The sequence below is a fragment of the Nerophis lumbriciformis genome, linkage group LG12, assembly GCF_033978685.3.
Source record: "Nerophis lumbriciformis linkage group LG12, RoL_Nlum_v2.1, whole genome shotgun sequence".
Classification (NCBI taxonomy): Eukaryota; Metazoa; Chordata; class Actinopteri; order Syngnathiformes; family Syngnathidae; genus Nerophis; species Nerophis lumbriciformis.
Window position 1 is genome coordinate 41,625,021 of NC_084559.2, and position 26,137 is coordinate 41,651,157.

General features: G+C 41.1%; 1 protein-coding gene across 7 annotated transcripts in view; it reads left to right on the forward strand.

The window, feature by feature from the left end:
• mctp1a (multiple C2 domains, transmembrane 1a) overlaps positions 1–26,137 on the forward strand; it is a 502,786-nt gene that overhangs the window by 163,879 nt on the left and 312,770 nt on the right. For 6 of the 7 annotated variants that reach the window (XR_009817879.1, XR_009817880.1, XM_061986604.1 and 3 more), the window contains exons 3-6: positions 5,822–5,964; positions 6,056–6,135; positions 11,058–11,169; positions 17,109–17,147. Coding sequence is in view for 5 of the 7 variants with exons in the window: in XM_061986604.1 (XP_061842588.1) it covers positions 5,822–5,964; positions 6,056–6,135; positions 11,058–11,169; positions 17,109–17,147 (374 nt within the window). In the remaining 2 variants the exon portion in view is untranslated. The remainder of the gene's footprint in view (positions 1–5,821; positions 5,965–6,055; positions 6,136–11,057; positions 11,170–17,108; positions 17,148–26,137) is intronic. The other variant, XM_061986608.1, reaches the window with a different exon arrangement.

Here is a 26,137-nt window from a genome sequence, read left to right on the forward strand (position 1 = left end):
AATAAAAAATATGTGTGCATACAATATATTAGCCGCACCAGACTATAAGCCACAGATGTATACGTTGTGAAATTAATAATACACACAGAAAGATTTTGTGAATGTTTATTTACATATTTTGTTTCCAAACGGTGTCTGTAACACAGCAGTAAAACGGCTGATCAAACAAAACAAAAGTCATCGTCATGGACCCACTAGCTGCGGAAACTAGCTCTCCAATCAGCTAAACAGACTCGATAACTCCACGGTGACATTTTGGTGAATTTACTGAGGAATTTGTGAAACTGAAACAATACAAAAAGAATGCCGTTGTAAGTTAATAACTCAAACACAGACACTCATAAACGTGTTAGCAGATTAGCAATGCTAACGACGCTCACTTGATTAACAATAGCACATACAAATAAGCATGAAATCACTCCTACAGACATCACACATGGTGCAGTTTAGTAAGTACAAATAGTTTTAGTTATATTGTAAAACTTACAAACGTTGCTTAGAGCGAATGAAGAATCCACACCATTAACACCGCTATGGACAGCTTGAAGAAGGATCTGTTTGGTTTGTCTTTGAAGACGTTTGGTCGCTCATCTGAGTAGACTTCATCAGTTCATGATCATAGACTTAGATTGTCACATCGAGTCTTAGACTTAGATTGGTCACATCTAGTCTTAGACTTAGATTGGTCACATCAAGTCTTAGACTTAGATTGGTCACATCTAGTCTTAGACTTACATTGGTCACATCTCGTTTTAGACATAGATTGGTCACATCTAGTCTTAGACTTAGATTGGTCACATCTAGTCTTAGACTTAGATTGTCACATATAGTCATATACTTAGATTGGTCACATCTAGTCTTGGACTTAGATTGGTCACATCTAGTCTGAGACTTAGATTGGTCACATCTAGTCTTAGACTTACATTGGTCACATCTAGTCTTAGATTTAGATTGGTCACATCTAGTCTTAGACTTAGATTGATCACATCTGGTCTTCGACTTAGATTGATCACATCTGGTCTTCGACTTAGATTGGTCACATCTAGTCTTAGAGTTAGATTGGTCACATCTAGTCTTGGACTTAGATTGGTCACAAGCTAAACAGAAGGGCACTGCAGCACCTGCAGTGAGCGAACTAGCCTAAATGATGGCGCACCATGTCAGTGTTTTTGCTTGTTTTTTTTTTATTTTTTTGTATTATTTCCATTATGTTCGTCAGTGGAGAAAAATCCAAAAATTAGCAGGGTTCAAAGTGTAGGAAAAAAAGTCCGGAATTTCAATACATTAAACATATGTACATTTTAGGGCTGCAACGATTTGTCCACATAGTCGGCAAATATCAACGATGAAATGTAATGTGTGGGAACATTTCACCCTAATCTTGTTAAAACACAAGTAGCTTGCTTATTTTGAAAAGCAAACTGTTTTTTATAGAAGTACACCAGAGATACGAGAACATTTAAAGCGGAGGCATGACGGATGCCTCCGCTTGAAATGTTCTCGTATCTCTGGTGTACTTCTATAAAAAACAGTTTGCTTTTCATGTGGAAGATGCCATCTCAACTTGATAAGATAGTTAGCCTGTTACTTTGCTAGCTCGCTAACAAGTGGGATGTGTTATGTGAAAAATGGATTTAAACATCTTTTTAGCTAAGTCCATCAGCTAAACTTTGTTTATATCAATTGAAGTACAGTGGATTTAAGAACCCCTCGTTTGCCAACTATATGCAATTTACAATATACAGGCTATAGCTAAAATGTTCAGAATGAATCACGTTTATTAGACTGCTAAAAATGTTAGGAGGTCATCAATAATCAATAATATACCTGAGTGCAACCTTTTAAACACATCATCACGAAATACTTGTGTTTTTGAGAAAGTTAGACCGCTTTGGTGTTTGTTTTTATTGCTGCTCTTTTTACTGTCCTTTTTTTTTTTCTTCATGCAAATTAATACTTTGTTGTTGTCACCACTGGGCCTGTCCTTGCTTTTAAATAGACAAAAGTTTAATAGTATTTTTTGTTTTTTTAACAACATAACGGGCAGCACAGTTATAGTATAAATACACATTTGGCAAGTTAGCTCATGCCTAAATATCAGGACTGTTTGGTTTGTCTTTGAAGACGTTTGGTCGCTCATCTGAGTAGACTTCATCAGTTCATGATCATAGACTTAGATTGTCACATCGAGTCTTAGACTTAGATTGGTCACATCTAGTCTTAGACTTAGATTGGTCACATCAAGTCTTAGACTTAGATTGGTCACATCTAGTCTTAGACTTACATTGGTCACATCTCGTTTTAGACATAGATTGGTCACATCTAGTCTTAGACTTAGATTGGTCACATCTAGTCTTAGACTTTGATTGTCACATATAGTCATATACTTAGATTGGTCACATCTAGTCTTAGACTTAGATTGGTCACATCTAGTCTTAGACTTAGATTGGTCACATCTAGTCTTAGACTTAGATTGTCACATATAGTCATATACTTAGATTGGTCACATCTAGTCTTAGACTTAGATTGGTCACATCTAGTCTGAGACTTAGATTGGTCACATCTAGTCTTAGACTTACATTGGTCACATCTAGTCTTAGATTTAGATTGGTCACATCTAGTCTTAGACTTAGATTGATCACATCTGGTCTTCGACTTAGATTGATCACATCTGGTCTTCGACTTAGATTGGTCACATCTAGTCTTAGAGTTAGATTGGTCACATCTAGTCTTGGACTTAGATTGGTCACATCTAGTATTGGACTTAGATTGGTCAGATCGAGTCTTAGACTTAGATTAGTCACATCTAGTCATGGACTTAGATTGGTCACATCTAGTCTTGGACTTAGATTGGTCACATCTGGTCTTCGACTTAGATTGGTCACATCTAGTCTTAGACCTAGATTGGTCACATCTAATCTTATACTTAGATTGGTCACATCTGGTCTTAGACTTAGATTGGTCACAGCTAGTCTTAGACTTAGATTGGTCACATCAAGTCTTAGACTTAGATTGATCACATCTGGTCTTCGACTTAGATTGATCACATCTGGTCTTCAACTTAGATTGGTCACATCTAGTCTTAGAGTTAGATTGGTCACATCTAGTCTTAGACTTAGATTGGTCACATCAAGTCTTAGACTTAGATTGGTCACATCTAGTCTTAGACTTACATTGGTCACATCTCGTTTTAGACATAGATTGGTCACATCTAGTCTTAGACTTAGATTGGTCACATCTAGTCTTAGACTTAGATTGTCACATATAGTCATATACTTAGATTGGTCACATCTAGTCTTAGACTTAGATTGGTCACATCTAGTCTGAGACTTAGATTGGTCACATCTAGTCTTAGACTTACATTGGTCACATCTAGTCTTAGATTTAGATTGGTCACATCTAGTCTTAGACTTAGATTGATCACATCTGGTCTTCGACTTAGATTGATCACATCTGGTCTTCGACTTAGATTGGTCACATCTAGTCTTAGAGTTAGATTGGTCACATCTAGTCTTGGACTTAGATTGGTCACATCTAGTATTGGACTTAGATTGGTCAGATCGAGTCTTAGACTTAGATTAGTCACATCTAGTCATGGACTTAGATTGGTCACATCTAGTCTTGGACTTAGATTGGTCACATCTGGTCTTCGACTTAGATTGGTCACATCTAGTCTTAGACCTAGATTGGTCACATCTAATCTTATACTTAGATTGGTCACATCTGGTCTTAGACTTAGATTGGTCACAGCTCGTCTTAGACTTAGATTGGTCACATCAAGTCTTAGACTTAGATTGATCACATCTGGTCTTCGACTTAGATTGATCACATCTGGTCTTCGACTTAGATTGGTCACATCTAGTCTTAGAGTTAGATTGGTCACATCTAGTCTTAGACTTAGATTGGTCACATCAAGTCTTAGACTTAGATTGGTCACATCTAGTCTTAGACTTACATTGGTCACATCTCGTTTTAGACATAGATTGGTCACATCTAGTCTTAGACTTAGATTGGTCACATCTAGTCTTAGACTTAGATTGTCACATATAGTCATATACTTAGATTGGTCACATCTAGTCTTAGACTTAGATTGGTCACATCTAGTCTGAGACTTAGATTGGTCACATCTAGTCTTAGACTTACATTGGTCACATCTAGTCTTAGATTTAGATTGGTCACATCTAGTCTTAGACTTAGATTGATCACATCTGGTCTTCGACTTAGATTGATCACATCTGGTCTTCGAGTTAGATTGGTCACATCTAGTCTTGGACTTAGATTGGTCACATCTAGTATTGGACTTAGATTGGTCAAATCGAGTCTTAGACTAGTCACATCTAGTCATGGACTTAGATTGGTCACATCTAGTCTTCGACTTAGATTGGTCACATCTAGTCTTAGACCTAGATTGGTCACATCTAATCTTATACTTAGATTGGTCACATCTGGTCTTAGACTTAGATTGGTCACAGCTAGTCTTAGACTTAGATTGATCACATCTGGTCTTCGACTTAGATTGATCACATCTGGTCTTCGACTTAGATTGGTCACATCTAGTCTTAGAGTTAGATTGGTCACATCTAGTCTTGGACTTAGATTGGTCACATCTAGTATTGGACTTAGATTGGTCACATCTAGTCTTAGACCTAGATTGGTCACATCTGGTCTTAGACTTAGATTGGTCACATCTAGTCTTGGACTTAGATTGGTCACATCTAGTATTGGACTTAGATTGGTCACATCTAGTATTGGACTTAGATTGGTCACATCTAGTCTTAGACCTAGATTGGTCACATCTGGTCTTAGACTTAGATTGGTCACATCTGGTCTTAGACTTAGATTGGTCACATCTGGTTTTAGACTTAGATTGGTCACATCTGGTCTTAGACTTAGATTGGTCACATTTGGTCTTAGACTTAGATTAGTCACATCTGGTCTTCGACTTAGATTGGTCACATCTAGTCTTAGACTTAGATTGGTCACATCTAGTCTTAGACTTAGATTGGTCACATCAAGTCTTAGACATAGATTGGTCACATCTGGTCTTAGACTTAGATTGGTCACATCTGGTCTTAGACCTAGATTGGTCACATCTAGTCTTAGATTTAGATTGGTCATATGTGGTCTTAGACTTAGATTGGTCACATCTGGTCTTAGACCTAGATTGGTCACATCTAGTCTTAGACTTAGATTGGTCACATGTGGTCTTAGACTTAGATTGGTCACATCTGGTCTTAGACTTAGATTGGTCACATTTGGTCTTAGACTTGGATTGGTCACATCTGGTCTTAGACTTGGATTGGTCACATCTTGTCATAGACTTGGATTGGTCACATCTGGTTTTAGACTTGGATTGGTCACATATAGTCTTAGACTAGGATTGGTCAAATATGGTTTTAGACTAGGATTGGTCACATCTGTTCTTAGACTTGGATTGGTCACATCTGTTCTTAGACTTAGATTGGTCACATCTGGTCTTAGACGTAGATTGGTCAGATCTAGTCTTAGACTTAAATTGGTCACATCTAGTCTTAGGGTCCCACTTTTTTGTAATCATTTTGAAAACAAATGATAAATGTATGCATCATCCTGTTATACTGTATCTCCCATTCTATATTGTGTTTTGGAAAAAGGTTGTCATTCATCTTGATATTAAAAAACATATTTTATTTTTGAGCCGTTGGCTTGTAGCAAATTAGTTTTTTTCCTATAATGTCTACTTTTTATTGATAGTTTAATAACATTATATGCTAATTTGTTCGTTTCCATTGTTTTACATTGTCTCTTTTAATATATATTTGTTTTATTCATTTCCTCTTAGGAACCAGTGATCCATATGTCAAGTTCAAGATCGCAGGGAAAGAGGTGTTCAGGAGTAAGACCATCCATAAGAACCTGAACCCAGTGTGGGATGAGAGAGTAACGATCCTGGTGGAAAGCCTGAGGGACCCTCTGTACGTCAAGGTAGAGTTTATTAGTTGGACATTACAAAAGTCATGTTGAGGATCACTTTACGGATCGTCTCTTTACTTTTTACTGCTTTATGTCTCTTGAGGTTTTTGACTACGACTTTGGACTGCAGGATGATTTTATGGGCTCAGCATATCTCCACTTGGAGTCACTGGAACATCAGAGGTATTTATTTTGTCATTAAATAGTCTAATTTTAGTATTAACATCAGAGGTGTCGAGCTCCAGTGCAAGTATACACGGTCTTGTGTCGCCCTCTTGTGGTAGTTTTAAGAAACACACTCATGCTCTCTTTACATTAAAGAGTTCCTGCTAAATATCAAACATCCATCCATTCATCCATTCATCCATCCATCCATCCATCCATTTTCTACCGCTTGTCCCTTTTGGGGTCGCGGAGGGTGCTGGAGCCTATCTCAGCTGCATTCGAACGTGTGCAAGGTTATTGAGCCATAAAAATATTGATATGTAGATTTATTTCAGCATCGTTTGTAGACTTTGTAAATGATTGCCATGTTTTTCTTGTGCACGTGCAATAAAATAAATACATTTTATTCTCACACAAATTGTTAAAATACAAACAGCCCATTAAAAAACAAGCATGATGCAACAGCAGATACTGCAAATAAAATAACAAATATGATCATATAAACACATATATAATGATTAATAAATAAATCTTGAATAAAATAAATGATTTTAATATAAAACAAATAAATGTAAACGATTACCAATGTATATTTGTATAATAAATTTTTACCGTGTTATAAAATAGGAATCTCTTATGCCCTTTCTCGCTGACATTATATCCCTAACATGTATTTGTCAATTTTTTATTTAACATCCTGTGGTGCAAAAAAGTATACTACTAAGTGTGTAGAGTGGAACGGCTTTGGTTTCTATTTATGTATGCAGGACTACCCCAGCAGGCACCAGACATTGATACAACGTCGATTATACATGCACGTCCTTTAAAACTGACGTTGAAACAGTGTTGCGAAATAGTTGTATTTGTAAATTGAGACAATGTTGATGTCTAACGCTGGATCCACGTTGTTGGTTGGAAAATGACCAAATTTCAATGGTCAAATCAACGTCACAACCTGACATTGAATAAACGTTGTCAAAAAGCATGTTGTTTCAATGTTGTATTTGTGTTGTAGAATATTGGTTGTTGGGTTGTCCCGATACCAATATTTTGATACCGGTACCAAAATGCATTGCGATACTTTTCAATATCTTTCGATACTTTTCTAAATAAAGGGCACCACAAAAAATGGCATTGTTGGCTTTATTTTAGCAACAAATCTTAGGGTACATTAAACATATGTTTCTCGTTGCAATTTTGTCCTTAACTGAAATAGTGAACATACTAGACAACTTGTCTTTTAGTAGTAATTTAACAAACAAAGGCTCCTAATTAGTCTGCTGACGTATGCAGTAACATATTGTGTCATTTATCATTCTATTATTTTGTCAACATTAGGAGGGACAAACTGTAAAAATTGATTATTGATCTACTTGTTCATTTACTGTTAATATCTGCTTACTTTCTGTTTTAACATGTTGTATCTACACTTCTGTTAAAATGTAATAATCACTTATTCTTCTGTTGTTTGATACTTTACATTAGTTTTCGATGATACAACACATTTAGGTATCGATCGGATACCAAGTAGTTACAGGATCATACATTGGTCATATTCAAAGTCCTCATGTGTCCAGGGACATATTTCCTGAGTTTATAAACATATGACTTTAATTAAAAAAAAGAAAAAAGATTTTGTGACAATAAAAAATGTATATGTAATCATAGTAGTATCGACTAGATACGCTATTTTACTTGGTATCATTACAGTGGATGTCAGTTGTAGATCCTCCCATAGCATTTGTTTACATTTAGGCGCTCTATTCCTCATCCTGCAGTGATAATGATACTTGAAAGAAACATACTTTATTTTTCGCCATGGAGGCCAGGATTAGTAATTTAAGAAGTAGCTAAAACACTGCGGATGGACATTAGCCGCTAATTAGCTAGCCATGTCTTATAAATTTGTTATTGTATAACAAAAACATTTTTGTGTTTTTTTTAATTGTTTACAAACTCAGGAAATAAGTCCCTTGAGGTATTCAAAGGGAAAAAACATATTTTGCGCAACATGTTGAAAAGAGAAAAATCAATTTCAACATTGAATTGATATTGTTACATTGCCATCATGTGTTTTTGTCTGATTATAATTGTGATGAAAACTTGAAGCATTCAACAGTGTTGAACATTATCAGTATCAGCATTGGTATGGCCAATACTGCCCTTGTAATTACTTGATATTGGATCCATACACATGTTTGCAGTATCGTCCAAAAATAATGTAAAGTACCCAAACAACAGATGACTAACTCCTTATTACATCTGAACAGAAGTGTAGATAGAAACATGTTGCAACAGAAAGTAGCCAGATTAAAGTAAATTAGCAAATAGATTAGTTAAAAACAAAACAAAAACAAAAAACGATCGGAAATGATTGGGGTGTCAAAAAAAAGAAAGATATTTATTTGTAACGATTCTTAATCGATTAAAAAAAAGAAAAATCGATTTAAACATTTTTTTTTCTTTTAAATCTGTCCTGTCCAGCCACTCAGGCAAGTCATATACCGTATTTTTCGGACTATAAGTCACAGTTTTTTTCATAGTTTGGCCGGGGGTGCGACTTATACTCAGGAGCGACTTATGTGTGAAATTATTAACACATTACCGTAAAATATCAATAATATTATTTAGCTCATTCACGTAAGAGACTAGACGTATAAGATTTCATCAGATTTAGCGATTAGGAGTGACAGATTGTTTGGTAGACGTATAGCATGTTCTATATGTTATAGTTATTTGAATGACTCTTACCATAATATGTTACCTTAACATACCAGTTGGTTATTTATGCATCATATAACGTACACTTATTCAGCCTGTTGTTCACTATTCTTTATTTATTTTAAATTGCCTTTCAAATGTCTATTCTTGGTGTTGGGTTTTATCAAATACATTTCCCTAAAAAATGCGACTTATACTCCAGTGCGACTTATATATGTTTTTTTCCTTCTTTATTATGCATTTTCGGCCGGTGCGACTTATACTCCAGAGCGACTTATAGTCCGAAAAATACGGTAGTTGATGTAGATGATCTATATCTGCTGTACACAATGACTTTAGAAAAGAGAAGTGTGGTATACTTCTCTTGTTGTCTTATTTGTATTTGACTTTATCAAATGTTTGGATAGAATTTTATTAAACAAAACCAACTACAACCAACGCGAGCAATGGTTATACTGGTGAAAATAAATAGAGCATGCTTAGCAGCATAATAGACGCCCAAAACTAAAGAGGAGACATTTTACCAAGGTACGTCTATAGGCTACTGTTTCAAACGTTTCACATTGCCATATAACTTGGTGCATGTAGTCCACAATATGCAAACACCAATGAGGAATTATTTTATCATGTGATCTGGCTGTGATCTGGAACCCATTTCCTCAGCGTATCAGCATATTGAGAAGGAAATACGCACTGACACTACCCATATCCATATATGTCCAAAATATATTTTGCCCTGTCAGCTGGATGAGACATCGACATACAGGCTAACGGGCATATATTTCCCCCCGTTCGCCTGTATGTCGATGTGTCATTGACCGGGCTAGCATGTTAAGCATTACACGAGGAGCTAAGCACCATCTCACTAAGCCTTTTTTGCAGGAACATACTAGCTTTGTTAGACAAGATCATAGAATGTATTGGACAATATAGTTTACATACCAAATGTCCATTTCCATTTATTACAAGTAATAAGAAAAGGTAAATGCCTGACTTACCTATCAAGGAGGAAATTAGCAAGTTTGTCATCAGATCACCATCTTTCAGTGGCCTAGTGGTTAGAGTGTCCGCCCTGAGATCGGTAGGTTGTGAGTTCAAACCCCGGCCGAGTCATACCAAAGACTATAAAAAAAATGGGACCCATTACCTCCCTGCTTGGCACTCAGCATCAAGGGTTGGAATTGGGGGTTAAATCACCAAAATGATTCCCGGGCGCGGCCACCGCTGCTGCCCACTGCTCCCCTCACCTCCCAGGGGGTGATCAAGGGTGATGGGTCAAATGCAGAGAATAATCTCGCCACACCTAGTGTGTGTGTGACAATCATTGGTACTTTAACTTTAACTTTAACTTTAACTTTAAAGGCATCCCTGATACAAATCCTGATTTTGTTCCTGGCTTTGTCATGAATAAGTTACGTAACGAGGGCTTCGAAATGAAAACAATAACAAGATTTCGGGGCTGTAATTAGCATATGAGCTAAACTACTGTTATCAGTTAAAGAGGTACTGGAAAAGAAGATGATTTATTAATGCATTTTGACATATCAGGGCCATTTAATGATGACGTGGCATGAAATTATTACATATGGCTCCTTTAACTGAAACAGAAATCATTCAGAGGCCCACCCACACTTTGAAAGACCCTGCTATAATCTGTTATTTCTTGTACAGTTTACAAGCTCAATTGGTTCTAAGACGGAGCTCTTAATTCAAAACGCTTGTATCACAAATTGCCGTGGCCAATGGAAATCAATTTAATCGGTTTTTGGCCCCCCCAAAAAGCACAATTTTAACATGTAAACATACTTCTAGATCCGAGTATTGTATAAATACAATACAATGGTTTTATGAAGTAATTTAGTGAGCCTCTATCTCTGTCAAACACACCATCAGCAGCTTCTCCATATTTTCTTGGATACATTTCCACCCTTTAGATATTATTTTAACGTCCTTGGCTGGCGTTATCGACTCATTCTGAGTCTGCACGGTGCGTCATTCGCCCCAATTGCTTCGCTCGGTCATGTTTTTGATGATTTATTTCTCTAATTCAATGACTATCGTCCATTTCTTCTTCTCAGCACTGTCCTTCACACTCATTGTCTTCCTTCCAACGATTGGAAACACAAACTCATGTCGATCTCTAGCTGTGAGCTAATGCTCTAGCGAGTAAGACCATAGCTCACTGTGGCATTTTAGTGAACCTAATGTCCTCCCTGCAGGATGCTGGACGTCTCCCTGGACCTCAGTGACCCACATTATCCGGAACATAACCTCGGCAGCCTGGAAATATCCGTCACTTTATCGCCCCGAGATGGAGACATGAGAGACGCGGTAAGAAAAAAAAAAAAAGTTCTTGTTTTTCCTTTCAGTTTTTGTGTATTGACCTGGAAGTTCTGGCTCCATTCATGCTCCGTTTCTGGAAACGCTTCAACTCAGCAAGCGTTCTTGCACAAACACAAACGTCATAAATATGTTGGTGTAAAAGTTCCATGTTCAAAGAGCGCCGAGGTCTCTTCTTCCAACTCGATGCGTGAGTCGCAGTTATTTCTGCTCAATTATTTGTCGGTCTAATTGGACCCCTGCACGCTCGACCCAGAACAAGGCGGAGTCATGGGGGAAATACTTTATTCCGTTTGATCTGATGTCTTAATTTTGCTGCTTATTTACTTGGGAGAGTCCACACTTGACAGAACAAATAAAGTCTATTTAGGTTAAGCACCATTTTGGATCTGTCCAGCTGTGACTGAAATGAGTACAAGGCTGCACATTTTGGATCTGTTGAATTTGTAAAAGGACACCTCCAAATAGTATGTTATTTACATTGAAAACATAAATAATACAAATAATTTTGTGTGCATGTATTTACATGTTCAATGCAACCTCCTACAGCTTTGACGTTTCACTTTCTAGTGCTAAAATAAAGCAATAGTTGATTGTAAACAATCCTGGATATGGACATACACTATATCGCCAAAAGTATTTGGCCACCCATCCAAATGATCAGAATCAGGTGTCCTAATCACTTGGCACGACCACAGGTGTATAAAATCAAGCACTTAGACATGGAGACTGTTTCTACAAACATTTGTGAAAGAATGGGCCCCTCTCAAGAGCTCAGTGATTTCCAGCATGGAACTGCCATAGGATGCCACCTGTGCAACAAATCCAGTCGTGAAATTTCCTCGCTCCTAAATATTCCAAAGTCAACTGTCAGCTTTATTATAAGAAAATGGAAGAGTTTGGGAGAACACGCCGCAGTCGGTGTAAGAGCCGACTGCGGCCTCCTCTCTGAGCTGCCACCTTAACGTGGTAGAGGAGTTTGCGTGTCCCAATGATCCTAGGAGCTATGTTGTCCGGGGGCTTCCATGCCCCCTGGTAGGGTCTCCCAAGACAAACAGGTCCTAGGTGAGGGATCAGACAAAGAGCAGCTCGAAGACTTCTATGGAAATGCAAGAACCGAGACTCAGATTTCCCTCGCCCGGACGCGGGTCACCGGGGCCCCCCTCCGGAGCCAGGCCCGGAGTTGGGGCACGATGGCGAGCGCCTGGTGGCCGGGCCTGTCCCCATGGGGCCCGGCCGGGCACAGCCCGAAGAGGCAACGTGGGTCCCCCCTCCAATGGGCTCACCACCCATAGCAGGGGCCATAGAGGTCGGGTGCAATGTGAGCTGGGCGGTAGCCGAAGGCAGGGCACTTGGCGGTCCGATCCTCGGCTACAGAAGCTAGCTCTTGGGACGTGGAACGTCACCTCGCTGGGGGGGAAGGAGCCTGAGCTAGTGCGCGAGGTAGAGAAGTTCCGGTCGGATATAGTCGGACTCACCTCGACGCACAGCAAGGGCTCTGGAACCAGTTCTCTCGAGAGGGGCTGGACTCTCTTCCACTCTGGCGTTGCCAGCAGTGAGAGGCGACGGGCTGGGGTGGCAATTCTTGTTGTCTCAGAGCCTGCATGTTGGAGTTCAACCCGGTGGACGAGAGGGTAGCTTCCCTCCGCCTTCGGGTGGGGGGACGGGTCCTGACTGTTGTTTGCGCTTACGCGCCAAACAGCAGCTCAGAGTACCCACCCTTTTTGGATTCACTCGAAGGAGTACTTGAGAGTGCTCCCCCGGGTGATTCCCTCGTTCTACTGGGGGACTTCAACGCTCATATTGGCAACGACAGTGAAACCTGGAGAGGCGTGATTGGGAAGAATGGCCGCCCGGATCTGAACCCAAGTGGTGTTTTGTTATTGGACTTTTGTGCCCGTCACGGATTGTCCATAACGAACACCATGTTCAAGCATAAGGGTGTCCATATGTGCACTTGGCACCAGGACACCCTAGGCCGCAGTTCTATGATCGACTTTGTAGTTGTCTCATCGGATTTGCGGCCTCATGTTTTGGACACTCGGGTGAAGAGAGGGGCGGAGCTTTCTACCGATCACCACCTGGTGGTGAGTTGGCTGCGATGGTGGGGGAGGATGCCGGACAGACCTGGCAGACCCAAACGCATTGTGAGGGTTTGCTGGGAACGTCTGGCAGAGTCTCCTGTCAGAGAGAGTTTCAATTCCCACCTCCGGAAGAACTTTGAACATGTCACGAGGGAGGTGCTGGACATTGAGTCCGAGTAGACCATGTTCCGCACCTCTATTGTCGAGGCGGCTGATTGGAGCTGTGGCCGCAAGGTAGTTGGTGCCTGTCGTGGCGGTAATCCTAGAACCCGTTGGTGGACACCGGCGGTGAGGGATGCCGTCAAGCTGAAGAAGGAGTCCTATCGGGTTCTTTTGGCTCATGGGACTCCTGAGGCAGCGGACAGGTACAGGTGTGCGGCTTCAGCGGTCGCGGAGGCAAAAACTCGGACATGGGAGGAGTTCGGGGAAGCCATGGAAAACGACTTCCGGACGGCTTCGAAGCGATTCTGGACCACCATCCGCCGCCTCAGGAAGGGGAAGCAGTGCACTACCAACACCGTGTATGGTGCGGATGGTGTTCTGCTGACCTCGACTGCGGAAGTTGTGGATCGGTGGAGGGAATACTTCGAAGACCTCCTCAATCCCACCAACACGTCTTCCTATAAGGAAGCAGTGCCTGGGGAATCTGTGGTGGGCTCTCCTATTTCAGGGGCTGAGGTTGCTGAGGTAGTTAAAAAGCTCCTCGGTGGCAAGGCCCCGGGGGTGGATGAGATCCGGCCGGAGTTCCTTAAGGCACTGGATGCTGTAGGGCTGTCTTGGTTGACAAGACTCTGCAGCATCGCGTGGACATCGGGGGCAGTACCTCTGGATTGGCAGACCGGGGTGGTGGTTCCTCTCTTTAAAAAGGGGAACCGGAGGGTGTGTTCTAACTATCGTGGGATCACACTCCTCAGCCTTCCCGGTAAGGTCTATTCAGGTGTACTGGAGAGGAGGCTACGCCGGATAGTCGAACCTCGGATTCAGAAGGAACAGTGTGGTTTTCGTCCTGGTCGTGGAACTGTGGACCAGCTCTATACTCTCGGCAGGGTCCTTGAGGGTGCATGGGAGTTTGCCCAACCAGTCTACATGTGCTTTGTGGACTTGGAGAAGGCATTCGACCGTGTCCCTCGGGAAGTCCTGTGGGGAGTGCTCAGAGAGTATGGGGTTTCGGACTGTGATTGTGGCGGTCCGCTCCCTGTATGATCAGTGTCAGAGCTTGGTTCGCATTGCCGGCAGTAAGTCGGACACGTTTCCGGTGAGGGTTGGACTCCGCCAAGGCTGCCCTTTGTCACCGATTCTGTTCATAACTTTTATGGACAGAATTTCTAGGCGCAGTCAAGGCGTTGAGGGGATCCGGTTTGGTGGCTGCAGGATTAGGTCTCTGCTTTTTGCAGATGATTTGGTCCTGATGGCTTCATCTGGCCAGGATCTTCAGCTCTCACTGGATCGGTTCGCAGCTGAGTGTGAAGCGACTGGGATAGAATCAGCACCTCCAAGTCCGAGTCCATGGTTCTCGCCCGGAAAAGGGTGGAGTGCCATCTCCGGGTTGGGGAGGAGATCTTGCCCCAAGTGGAGGAGTTCAAGTACCTCGGAGTCTTGTTCACGAGTGAGGGAAGAGTGGATCGTGAGATCGACAGGCGGATCGTTGCGGCGTCTTCAGTAATGCGGACGCTGTATCGATCCGTTGTGGTGAAGAAGGAGCTGAGCCGGAAGGCAAAGCTCTCAATTTACCGGTCGATCTACGTTCCCATCCTCACCTATGGTCATGAGCTTTGGGTTATGACCGAAAGGAGAAGATCACGGGTACAAGCGGCCGAAATGAGTTTCCTCTGCCGGGTGGCGGGGCTCTCCCTTAGAGATAGGGTGAGAAGCTCTGTCATCCGGGGGGAGCTCAAAGTAAAGCCGCTGCTCCTCCACATCGAGAGGAGCCAGATGAGGTGGTTCGGGCATCTGGTCAGGATGCCACCCGAGCGCCTCCCTAAGGAGGTGTTTAGGGCATGTCCGACCGGTAGGAGGCCACGAGGAAGACCCAGGACACGTTGGGAAGACTATGTCTCCCGGCTGGCCTGGGAACGCCTCAGGATCCCCCGGGAGGAGCTGGACGAAGTGGCTGGGGAGAGGGAAGTCTGGGCTTCCCTGCTTAGGCTGCTGCCCCCGCGACCCGACCTCGGATAAGCGGAAGAAGATGGATGGATGGATGGAAGAGTTTGGGACCAACTCAGCCACCAAGTGGTAGGCCACGTAAACTGACAGAGAGGGGTCAACGCATAGTGCAAAGAGGTCGCCGACTTTCTGCACAGTCAGTTGCTACAGAGCTCCAAACTTCATGTGACCTTCCAATTAGCCCATGTACAGTACGCAGAGAGCTTCATGGAATGGGTTTCCATGGCGGAGCAGCTGCATCTAAGCCATACATCACCATGTCCAATGCAAAGCGTCGGCTTTAGTGGTGTAAAGCACGTCGCCACTGGACTCTAGAGACGCATTCTCTGGAGTGATGAATCACGCTTTTCCATCTGGAAATCTGATGGACGAGTCTGGGTTTGGAGGTTGCCAGGAGAACGCTACATTTTGGACTGCATTGTGCCGAGTGTGAAATTTGGTGGAGGAGGAATTATGATGTAGGGTTGTTTTTCAGGAGTTGGGCTTGGCCCCTTAGTTCCAGTGATAGGAACTTTGAATTCTCCAGAATACCAAAACATTTTGGACAATTCCATGCTCCCAACCTTGTGGGAACAGTTTGGAGCGGGCACCTTCCTCTTCCAACATGACTGTGCATCAGTGCACAAAGCAAGGTCCATAAAGACGTGGCTGACAGAGTTGGTGTGGATAAACTTGACTGGCCTGCACAGAGTCCTGACCTGAACCCGATAGAACACTTTTGGGATGAATTAGAACGGAGACTGAGAGCCAGGCCTTCTCGACCAACATCAGTGTGTGACCTCACCAATGCGCTTTTGGAAGAATGGTGGAAAATTCCTATAAACACACTACGCAACCTTGTGGACAGCCTTCCCAGAAGAGTTGAAGCTGTAATAGCTGCAAAAGGTGGACCGACATCATATTGAACCCTATGGGTTAGGAATGGGATGGCACTTCAAGTTCATATGTGAGTCAAGGCAGGTGGCCTAATATTTGGCAATATAGTATAGGTCACCTTTCTCTGTGGGTTTGACTACAGGTGGGGAAAATAATAGATTTTTCGATGCATGGCAATTCAGACATGAACGATTATAAAATGGATTTGTAAACATCGATAGTCAATATATTTATTGTGAATAAAGTCATAATTTGGCTGACTGCAGCGAGACACCTCGATGGGAGATCCGACCATCCTTTATTTGAGGGCACTTATGTTCCAGTTTTGCACACATTTCATGTGTTTAATAAATGTGATGGGAATGTCTTATTACAAATGCACTGTTTTTAAAAGATAACCGCTTATTTAGTGAAACAAAAAGACATGTAAAACTGCATCAATATCCATCGATTAAAGATGCACCAATAATCAAGTCCGAATGGAATGGTGAGGTGGCCAAAGATTCCCACCTGTAGTTCTGACTAATTGTCGGTCGAGGTATTTTAGAAGAGAGTGTGTCCAAATGGAATAAAACAGACCCTAAGTGTAGGTGTGTGTGCATGTTGTAAAAGACCACACAAGGCGAGTCCTTCCTGCCTTTTTCACGTGCATGACTAACCAACGCCTCACTAAAGTCTTCTGATCTAACCCCACCCCTTTTTCACCGGGTCACCACTACCACTTGAACACCTTACATCACAGTCCCTTTAACCTCTGACATTACAGGGGGGGGGGGGCACTCTGTAACCGCTTTGTCTCATCTACAGACCATGCTTTTGAGAAGGAGCTGGAAAAGATCCAGTAAGGTAACTAAAAGCGCATGTACCCCCCAACACTACCCACTGCACCCCACCCGTGTCTCGCCTGGTGTGCTGCTCTGTTTTTCCTATCTCTTGTTGTCCTCCCCTGCATTGCATTGGCAACTTTTCTTTTTCTTCATTTGTCGCATCGTTAGAACTTTATTTTTCACAAGCAGCAAAATATCCATGTTGGTCTGGTTCAAAACAATTATTCTGATTTTGTGGTACTCCCTGGCTCCACTCAAGACAGGGCTGGCCCGTGGCAAAAACACTCTATGCCGTAGTTTAGGGCCACAACCACTAGGGGTCAGGGTTGTCCTGATACCAATATTTTGGTACCGGTACCAAAATGTATTTCGATACTTTTCAGTACTTTCTAAATAAAGGGAACCACAAAAATATGTCTATCAGATTTATTTTAGCAAAAAAATCTTAGGGTACATTAAACATATGTTTATTATTGCAATCGAAGAACAATTTTGTCCTTAAATAAAATAGTGAACATACTAGACAACTTGTCTTTTATTAGTAAGTAAGCAAACAGTGACTCCTAATTAGTCTGCTGACGTATGCAGTAACATATTGTGTCATTTATCATTCTTTTATTTTGTCAACATTATGAGGGAAAAACTGTAAAAATTGAGTATTAATCTACTTGTTCATTTACTGTTAATATCTGCTTATTTTCTGTTTTAACATGTTCTATCTACACTTCTGTTAAAATGTAGTAATCACTTATTCTTCTGTTGTTTGATACTTTACATTAGTTTTGGATGAGACCACAAATTTGAGTATTGATCCGATACCAAGTAGTAACAGGATCATACATTGGTCATATTCAAAGTCATGTTCTAAGTTCATAAACATAATATAATTTTTTTTAAAAAGGAAAAATGGTTTTGTGACGATAAAAAAATATCGATGTAATCATAGTAGTATCGACTAGATACACTCTTCTACTTGGTATCATTACAGTGGATGTCAGGTGTAGATCCACCCATGGCATTTGTTTACATTCAGGGGTGCAATCTTTTGTTAGCGGTGATACTTGTAAGAAACGTACTTTATTTGTCGCCATGGAGGCCAGGATTAGTGATTTAGAAGTAGCTAAAACACTGCCGACGATGGATGTATGTTAGCCGCTAACTAGGTCGCCATGTCTTAAAGCACCTCTTCCTGAGGGCATTTCAGTGTTATAACTTCACCTTTATCTTTAGTTTTTAGACCAAAATGCGTCTGTTCTCCCTTTTCTGTCTGCACACTGTGTCTGCTTGTAAGTACTCCGTGTGTGCGTGCTGCTGAACATGCTCCTATTCTCATAAAACCAGCAATGTCATGACGTGCCATCAAATTAAAAAAAATGGGGAACCCTATTTTTCAAACGGAGTATAGTACCGTTTTTAATTCATTAGTACCGCGATACTATACTAGTATACTATACTATTTTTTTTTTTCAATTTAAGCCTGTCGGTTATAAAATACAACGCCATAAAACAGGTCGATAAAAAGCATTAAAAGTGATGAAATGGATTTTGCGAAAGTTGAGGCCTTGAATTGAATTAAAAAAAACATTAAATTTGATGTCCAGAGGCATTAAAAATGTATCATTGAAGGGCAAATGACAATAAACTTGATAACTTTGCTGGCATCGATAAATTGCTAAGTCTGTGTGTTTCTTTTCTTTGTCTCTGGCTTTCAAAGTGGATTCAAGAGGGTTCACTCTGTGCATCGCTCCCTGCATTTGAGCATGTTTATTTGACTGTAGAATTAAATGAACAGATTGAAACCTAGACCTGGGCCGATAACAAATTTTGCTTGATGATATATTGACCTACCAATTATTGCCGAAAAACTATATTATTGCCAATATTTTTATGAGACCAAATTAAGGACAAGATAATTCACCCCCTTCTTTTCATTCCGCCGTGGTAAAAACGTGTGCGGCCGCTAAAAGCGACAAAAAGCGTGTATGCTCTTGAATCATGCAAATGGCGATTTAGCGATGCTGGAAAACTTACCGACTTTCATTTTCATTTATCGTCGGTCAATCGATTTATGGAATATCGGCCCGGGCCTCGCGAAACCTCTTGTCAGTCATGCACAATCTTTGTTTCGGTTTGAGCAGGCGTGACCGAGAGCTTGCGCACAGAACACACGGACATCTCCTCGCTAGTTGCGACTCGCGAGTGAGAAGCAAACAAAAGTTAAGACTAAAAAAGATGATACTGCATGATTGATTGTAAAGCCAAATGTGTGGGATTATTTTATCTTCACAACAGAATGAGCAACATGAGCCAGTCAGCACGACGCACAAGCAAGTACGCCGTGATGGCTTTGGCAACAAAAAAGACAACAAAACAAACCACCCGGCACAGTTTTTCCAACTGGGGGAAAAAACTGCACTTCTTTCTTTTGAATGTTATTTTATTTTATGAATTTTTGTATTTTATTTATTTGTATTTATTTACTTTTTAAAACGTTGTAGAGATGTTCAATATTTATTGACATGCAATGTTTGCTAACAGCAATTGAGAGTCCATTATATTTTTAGGTTTGTTTACCTATTTAGGATAATTTATTGACCTTCTAATTACAATGGCAAAAAAATACTACAGTATTGAAAAATGTTTATTGCTTTTGAAAGGGTCACTTTTTATTAATATATACTATGATTACTATTATAGTATACACCCTCCGGTTCTAACTAACCCTCCGGTTAGTTAGAACCGGAGGGTGTGTTCTAACTATCGTGGGATCACACTCCTCAGCCTTCCCGGTAAGGTCTATTCAGGTGTACTGGAGAGGAGGCTACGCCGGATAGTCGAACCTCGGATTCAGGAGGAACAGTGTGGTTTTCGTCCTGGTCGTGGAACTGTGGACCAGCTCTATACTCTCGGCAGGGTCCTTGAGGGTGCATGGGAGTTTGCCCAACCAGTCTACATGTGCTTTGTGGACTTGGAGAAGGCATTCGACCGTGTCCCTCGGGAAGTCCTGTGGGGAGTGCTCAGAGAATATGGGGTTTCGGACTGTCTGATTGTGGCGGTCCGCTCCCTTTATGATCAGTGTCAGAGCTTGGTTCGCATTGCCGGCAGTAAGTCGGACACGTTTCCGGTGAGGGTTGGACTCCGCCAAGGCTGCCCTTTGTCACCGATTCTGTTCATAACTTTTATGGACAGAATTTCTAGGCGCAGTCAAGGCGTTGAGGGGATTCGGTTTGGTGGCTGCAGGATTAGGTCTCTGCTTTTTGCAGATGATGTGGTCCTGATGGCTTCATCTAGCCAGGATCTTCAGCTCTCACTGGATCGGTTCGCAGCTGAGTGTGAAGCGACTGGGATGAGAATCAGCACCTCCAAGTCCGAGTCCATGGTTCTCGCCCGGAAAAGGGTGGAGTGCCATCTCCGGGTTGGGGAGGAGATCTTGCCCCAAGTGGAGGAGTTCAAGTACCTCGGAGTCTTGTTCACGAGTGAGGGAAGAGTGGATCGTGAGATCGACAGGCGGATCGGTACGGCGTCTTCAGTAATGCGGACGCTGTATCGATCCGTTGTGGTGAAGAAGGAGCTAAGCCGGAAGGCAAAGCTCTCAATTTACCGGTCGATCTACGTTCCCATCCTCACCTATGGTCATGAGCTTTGGGTTATGACCGAAAGGACAAGATCACGGGTACAAGCGGCCGAAATGAGTTTCCTCCGCCGGGTGGCGGGGCTCTCCCTTAGAGATAGGGTGAGAAGCTCTGTCATCCGGGGGGAGCTCAAAGTAAAGCCGCTGCTCCTCCACATCGAGAGGAGCCAGATGAGGTGGTTCGGGCATCTAGTCAGGATGCCACCCAAGCGCCTCCCTAGGGAGTTGTTTAGGGCACGTCCGACCGGTAGGAGGCCACGAGGAAGACCCAGGACACGTTGGGAAGACTATGTCTCCCGGCTGGCCCGGGAACGCCTCGGGATCCCCCGGGAGGAGCTGGACGAAGTGGCTGGGGAGAGGGAATTTCTGGGCTTCCCTGCTTAGGCTGCTTCCCCCGCGACCCGACCTCGGATAAGCGGAAGAAGATGGATGGATGGATGGATGATTACTATTACTAATTAATTTGGCCACAGTTAATGTAAACTTTTCAACTAATCAACACTATCATTGACAAATAGTTACAATTTTGTCCATACAGACTATTGTGTGCTTTTGATTATATACAATAATGATCTGCAGTAGGACATGGGCATCAAATGTGTTTTAAGTTGTAATAAAAAAGGCATTAAAAATAATTAAATTAGATTTGCTGATACCTGCACAAACCCTGTAAAAGTTCAGGTAAAAATAAATGTTGTCAAATATTAATACTAGGATTGTTTGACAAAAAACAAGCATGAACATTATGTGTTCACACACAGCATTTAACGTGATGGAAGAAAGATTAAAATATAATACATTTATTTGTTGTGCCATTGGATAAAGTTATGTTCAAGGTAGGTCTGGGCGATATGGCCTTTTTTTAATATCTCAATATTTTATTTAATATGTCTCGATACACGATATATATCTCGATATTTTGCCTTAGCCTTGAATGAATACTTGATACATATAATCACAGCAGTATGATGATTCTATGTGTCTACATTAAAACATTCTTGTTCATACTGCATTAATATATGCTCATTTTAAACTTTCATGCAGAGAGGGAAATCACAACTAAGTCAATTTACCAAAATTGTATTTATTAAACAGTTATTAAGCAGTGGCACAAACATTCATGTCATTTCCAAACAGAAAGTGCAAGATTGTCAGAGACATTTTAAAACAAGCTATGTGTGCACTTTTGTGCATGATGTCACTAAGATGACATATCAAAACAACACTAAATTAAAGTGCACTTTTTGTACAGAAAGCCACTACAATAGTTCAAAAACAAATAAAGTGCACTTTTGTGCATGATGTCACACAAGATATTTCAATAACTGTCAAATAAAAATGAGCTGCATAATAGGAAATCAAATAGTGTATGTCCTTCGCTATGTGGTAGGTTACTGCGGACGTCATCAAATTCTTAAAAACACCAGAGTGATGTAATAGAGATGATCTTTGACCAGCTCCTGTCACTCGGACAACATTTTTTTACCAAAATCAAATGTCCACTGTGGAGAATGCTGGTTCTCTAGAAAGGAAAAGCCCATGGTCTTTAGCTTTCTAGAAACAATTTCCAGTGGAACCTCGATTTACGAACTTAAGTGGTTCTTGAACAGGGTTCGTAAATCAGAAAGTTTGTATAGTGAAGCAAATAAATGTGAATATGAATAATGAGTCCCAAACTCGACAAAAGGTTTAGTCAGGGTTTATACACTTTGAACACAATATAAAGTGCTGTAAAGTACTGCATACGTAACAAGGAGGTGATTAATCAACTGTCTTTTTTATCAAAAAGCTAAAACAACTCACGCACACACACACATAAGTCCCTTTACAGTAGGGGAGGGCTTCTATGGCCCCATTCCTGGGTGGATATCACGTGAGAGGAAGTGGGTGGGGGATTAATCATTTTGCAATGCAGCCTGCTGAAAATGATGGAAATCGCCTGACACTGTGATCAAAGTTCGAATTGCCACAAAACACATTTTAAGATATTAAACACTCTACTGCCATCTGGTGGTTAAAGTGGATAGTGCACCCCTCCCCAATCCAATTGGTCACGTTTCATGCGTCAGGTAAACTGTGACAAACGTGGCCAAATGAATCCCCTTCCTACTGTAACAACCATATTGCTAAAATAATAAATATTTTAAAAAGTAAGGCTGGAAGAGGATAGGAGCCACTGAACGAGAGGTGTGCTTCTCCTTTGCCGTGAAATAAGTCTGCTTTGGTATATTTTTCCGGGAAAGTCCGTTCTCATCACAATTAAAAACATGCTGTGGTACAAAGCCTCAGTCTCTTCAATACAAAAAAGCACAAAATGGCTGCCAACCGGACTCCAGATGAATGAGTGAAGCGTTCACACACACAGACATATTTGGCTCTATCTAAAAGTTCGTAAACCGAATAGTTTGCAATTATAGGGGTTCGTAAATCCAGGTTCCACTGTATTAAAATATATCTCTGATGTAGGATTACAATACAATGATTGATTGATTTATCACCTACGTAAAAAAAAAACAGACGCCATAATTCTATCAGAAGTTGTCGGTAGTCCCTAGCTACAAACAATTTATGGACACAAATACTGTACACTTCTGCACTGGGCAGACATCCTGCTGTATCGAGCCTTTGAAGCTCGCTAATATGGGCCGCCAGTCGGGAAAACGCCCAAAACACTAACTACCAAGCTACCCCTCCCCCAAAAAGGCCCTGCTGTTGAGTACTCTCCTTGCTTGGTTGCATTATTTTTACACAAACTCTTGTTTTTTTAAAGGAGATACAAACTATTAGTTAGTAGTTTGTGATAATAATCAGGAGTTTACTTCACCACTAGGCACATTTTTTATTTTTTTTGGTGCTTCAAATGTTTTCTTATTCCAGAGGGCTTGCAAAAGTTGATCTGGATATGATAATGAGGTTTGATCCCTGCCGTGCTGCGCTCTGGCCCCATTTTTTTTTATTAATCAGAAATATGTCGCAAAGTAACAACTTGATCATTGCTAACGTACAACACAACCGCATTACACCATGAACTGTCAACGTGGAAGTGGCTGCATGGGAGGTTCGCTGGATTGCGAGCATCCATTGGCGCTGTTTAGTGTCTGGAGGATGGAAATGAAGATCAAAGGGCTGTGCTTGTGAGGCAGGGTTTGTTCAGAGTTTAATGAAATTCATCTGAATAACAAAAGCTATGCTAATAAATTCGCCCTAACAAGGAAGAAGGCAGGGAGAGAGTCTAAAAAGATGGGGAGGGAGACATTTGTTGTGGTGCAAGATATTCTAATGATTCAAAGAGAGGTTAAATAGGCCTTTAAGTGGTAGTAAAAAGACTTAAATAGGTCACTTTGCAAGATGGACTGCTAAATGAATAAATGTTAGTCGTGAATGGAATCTTACATGAATTCGACTCCAAAACTGCTTGTTTCCGAGTTAATTATTATTATGATTTATTATTTATTATTATTATTTATTATTTAATTTATTATTATGACCTGCTCAGTGGCCTTGTGGTTAGAGTGTCCGCCCTGAGATCGGTAGGTCGTGAGTTCAAACCCCGGCCGAGTCATACCAAAGACTATAAAAATGGGACCCATTACCTCCCTGCTTGGCATTCAGCATCAAGGGTTGAAATTGGGGGTTAAATCACCAAAAATGATTCCCGAGCGCGGCTACTGCTGCTCACTGCTCCCCTCACCTCCCAGGGGGTGAACAAGGAGATGGGTCAACTGCAGAGGACAAATTTCACCACACCTAGTGTGTGTGTGTGTGTGTGACAATCATTGGTACTTTAACTTAACTTAACTTTAACTTATTAGCATTATCATCTATTCAGTGGTTCAGTTTAGGTCAGGGGTGTCAAACGTACGAACAGGTTTTATCTGGCCCGCGAGATGAGTTTGCTCAGTATAAAAATGAGCAGACATTTTTGAATGAAAGAAACTGCTGTTCTAAATTTGTCCACTAGATGTCACAATAGCAATTTGTTGTATTTGTATAGATGATGCTACATATGTACAAAAAAAATAAACCACATGATGTTAGTGCACCAGTCGAGGAAAATGAGTAAACTACATAAATAACATCCTGTAATTTGATTTTGATATTATTTTTTTTAATCTTGATAGATCTACAATTAACACCAACTGATGAACATTATCACATAATTTATTCAGAAAGTATAAATTACGACAAATAAAGATGGAATTTATTTAACCGCAACATGTAAGGGTAAAAAAACAACAACATTATGATTTGTTCATTTTCAGAATGTGCTTGTTCTATTACTAAACAAAGAAAACAATCTGAAGTTGTCTTTATTTTTAAGTTATCGTGCCGTGATTTTACCAGTCCGGCCCACGTGGGAGTAGATTTTTCTCCATGTGGCCCCCGATCTAAAATTAGTTTGACACCCCTGGTTAAGATCACCTTAGTCAGGGGTTTTCAAAGTGCCAGTTTTCAGCACATTGTGGAGATAAAATGGATCGAAAAACAAAAGAAAGGATGTTAGAAAAAAAGAGAGAAAATATGTAATGTACTGAGGAAAAAGTTGAAATAGTCACACTACAGTCGCTAGATTAAGTGTTGAATTACATTTTATTTACCGTATTTTACAGATTATAAAGCGCACACTCTAAATAGAATAAATAAATAAATTAGTTATTTACACAAAAATGTTTTTTAAATGTTTATTTACGTACCTTAGATGTTTCTAAACGGTGTCTTTAACACGGCAGTAAAACGGCTGATCAAACAAAACAGAAGTCATCGTCATGGACACACTAGCTGTGGAAACTAGCTCTCCAATCAGCTAAACAGACTCATTAACTCCACGGTGACGTTTTAGTGAATTTACTGAGGAATTTGTGAAACTGAAACAATACAAAAAGAATGCCATCATACGTTAATAACTCTAACGCAGGCACTCGTAAACGTGATAGCATATTAGCTAATGCTAACAACGCTAGCTGCATTACATTATTGTAGCACGGGCAAATATGCATGAAAACACTCCTACAGACGTCACACATGGGAGGGTTTAGTAAATATGAATAATTTGAGTTTCATTGTAAAACTTACAAACGTTGCGTGGAGTGATGAATGAAGAATCTATTCGAGTAGAAACGCTATGGACGATTAAAAGTCAAAACGGCACTTTTACTTCTGGTTCAAAGCTTTAAGCAGCAGGAAACACTAGGCATTCACCCAGCTGCACCTGCAATTCAGGGAACTTATCCAAAAGATGGCGCCGTAGCACAAACAATAAAACACAATTTAAGTGTCTTTGCTTGTGTTTAATGAAAACTATTTGCTTTATGGCCGTCGGCAAAGAAAAATCTATAAATTAGCCGCACTGTTTTATAAGCGGCAGGGTTCACAGCATA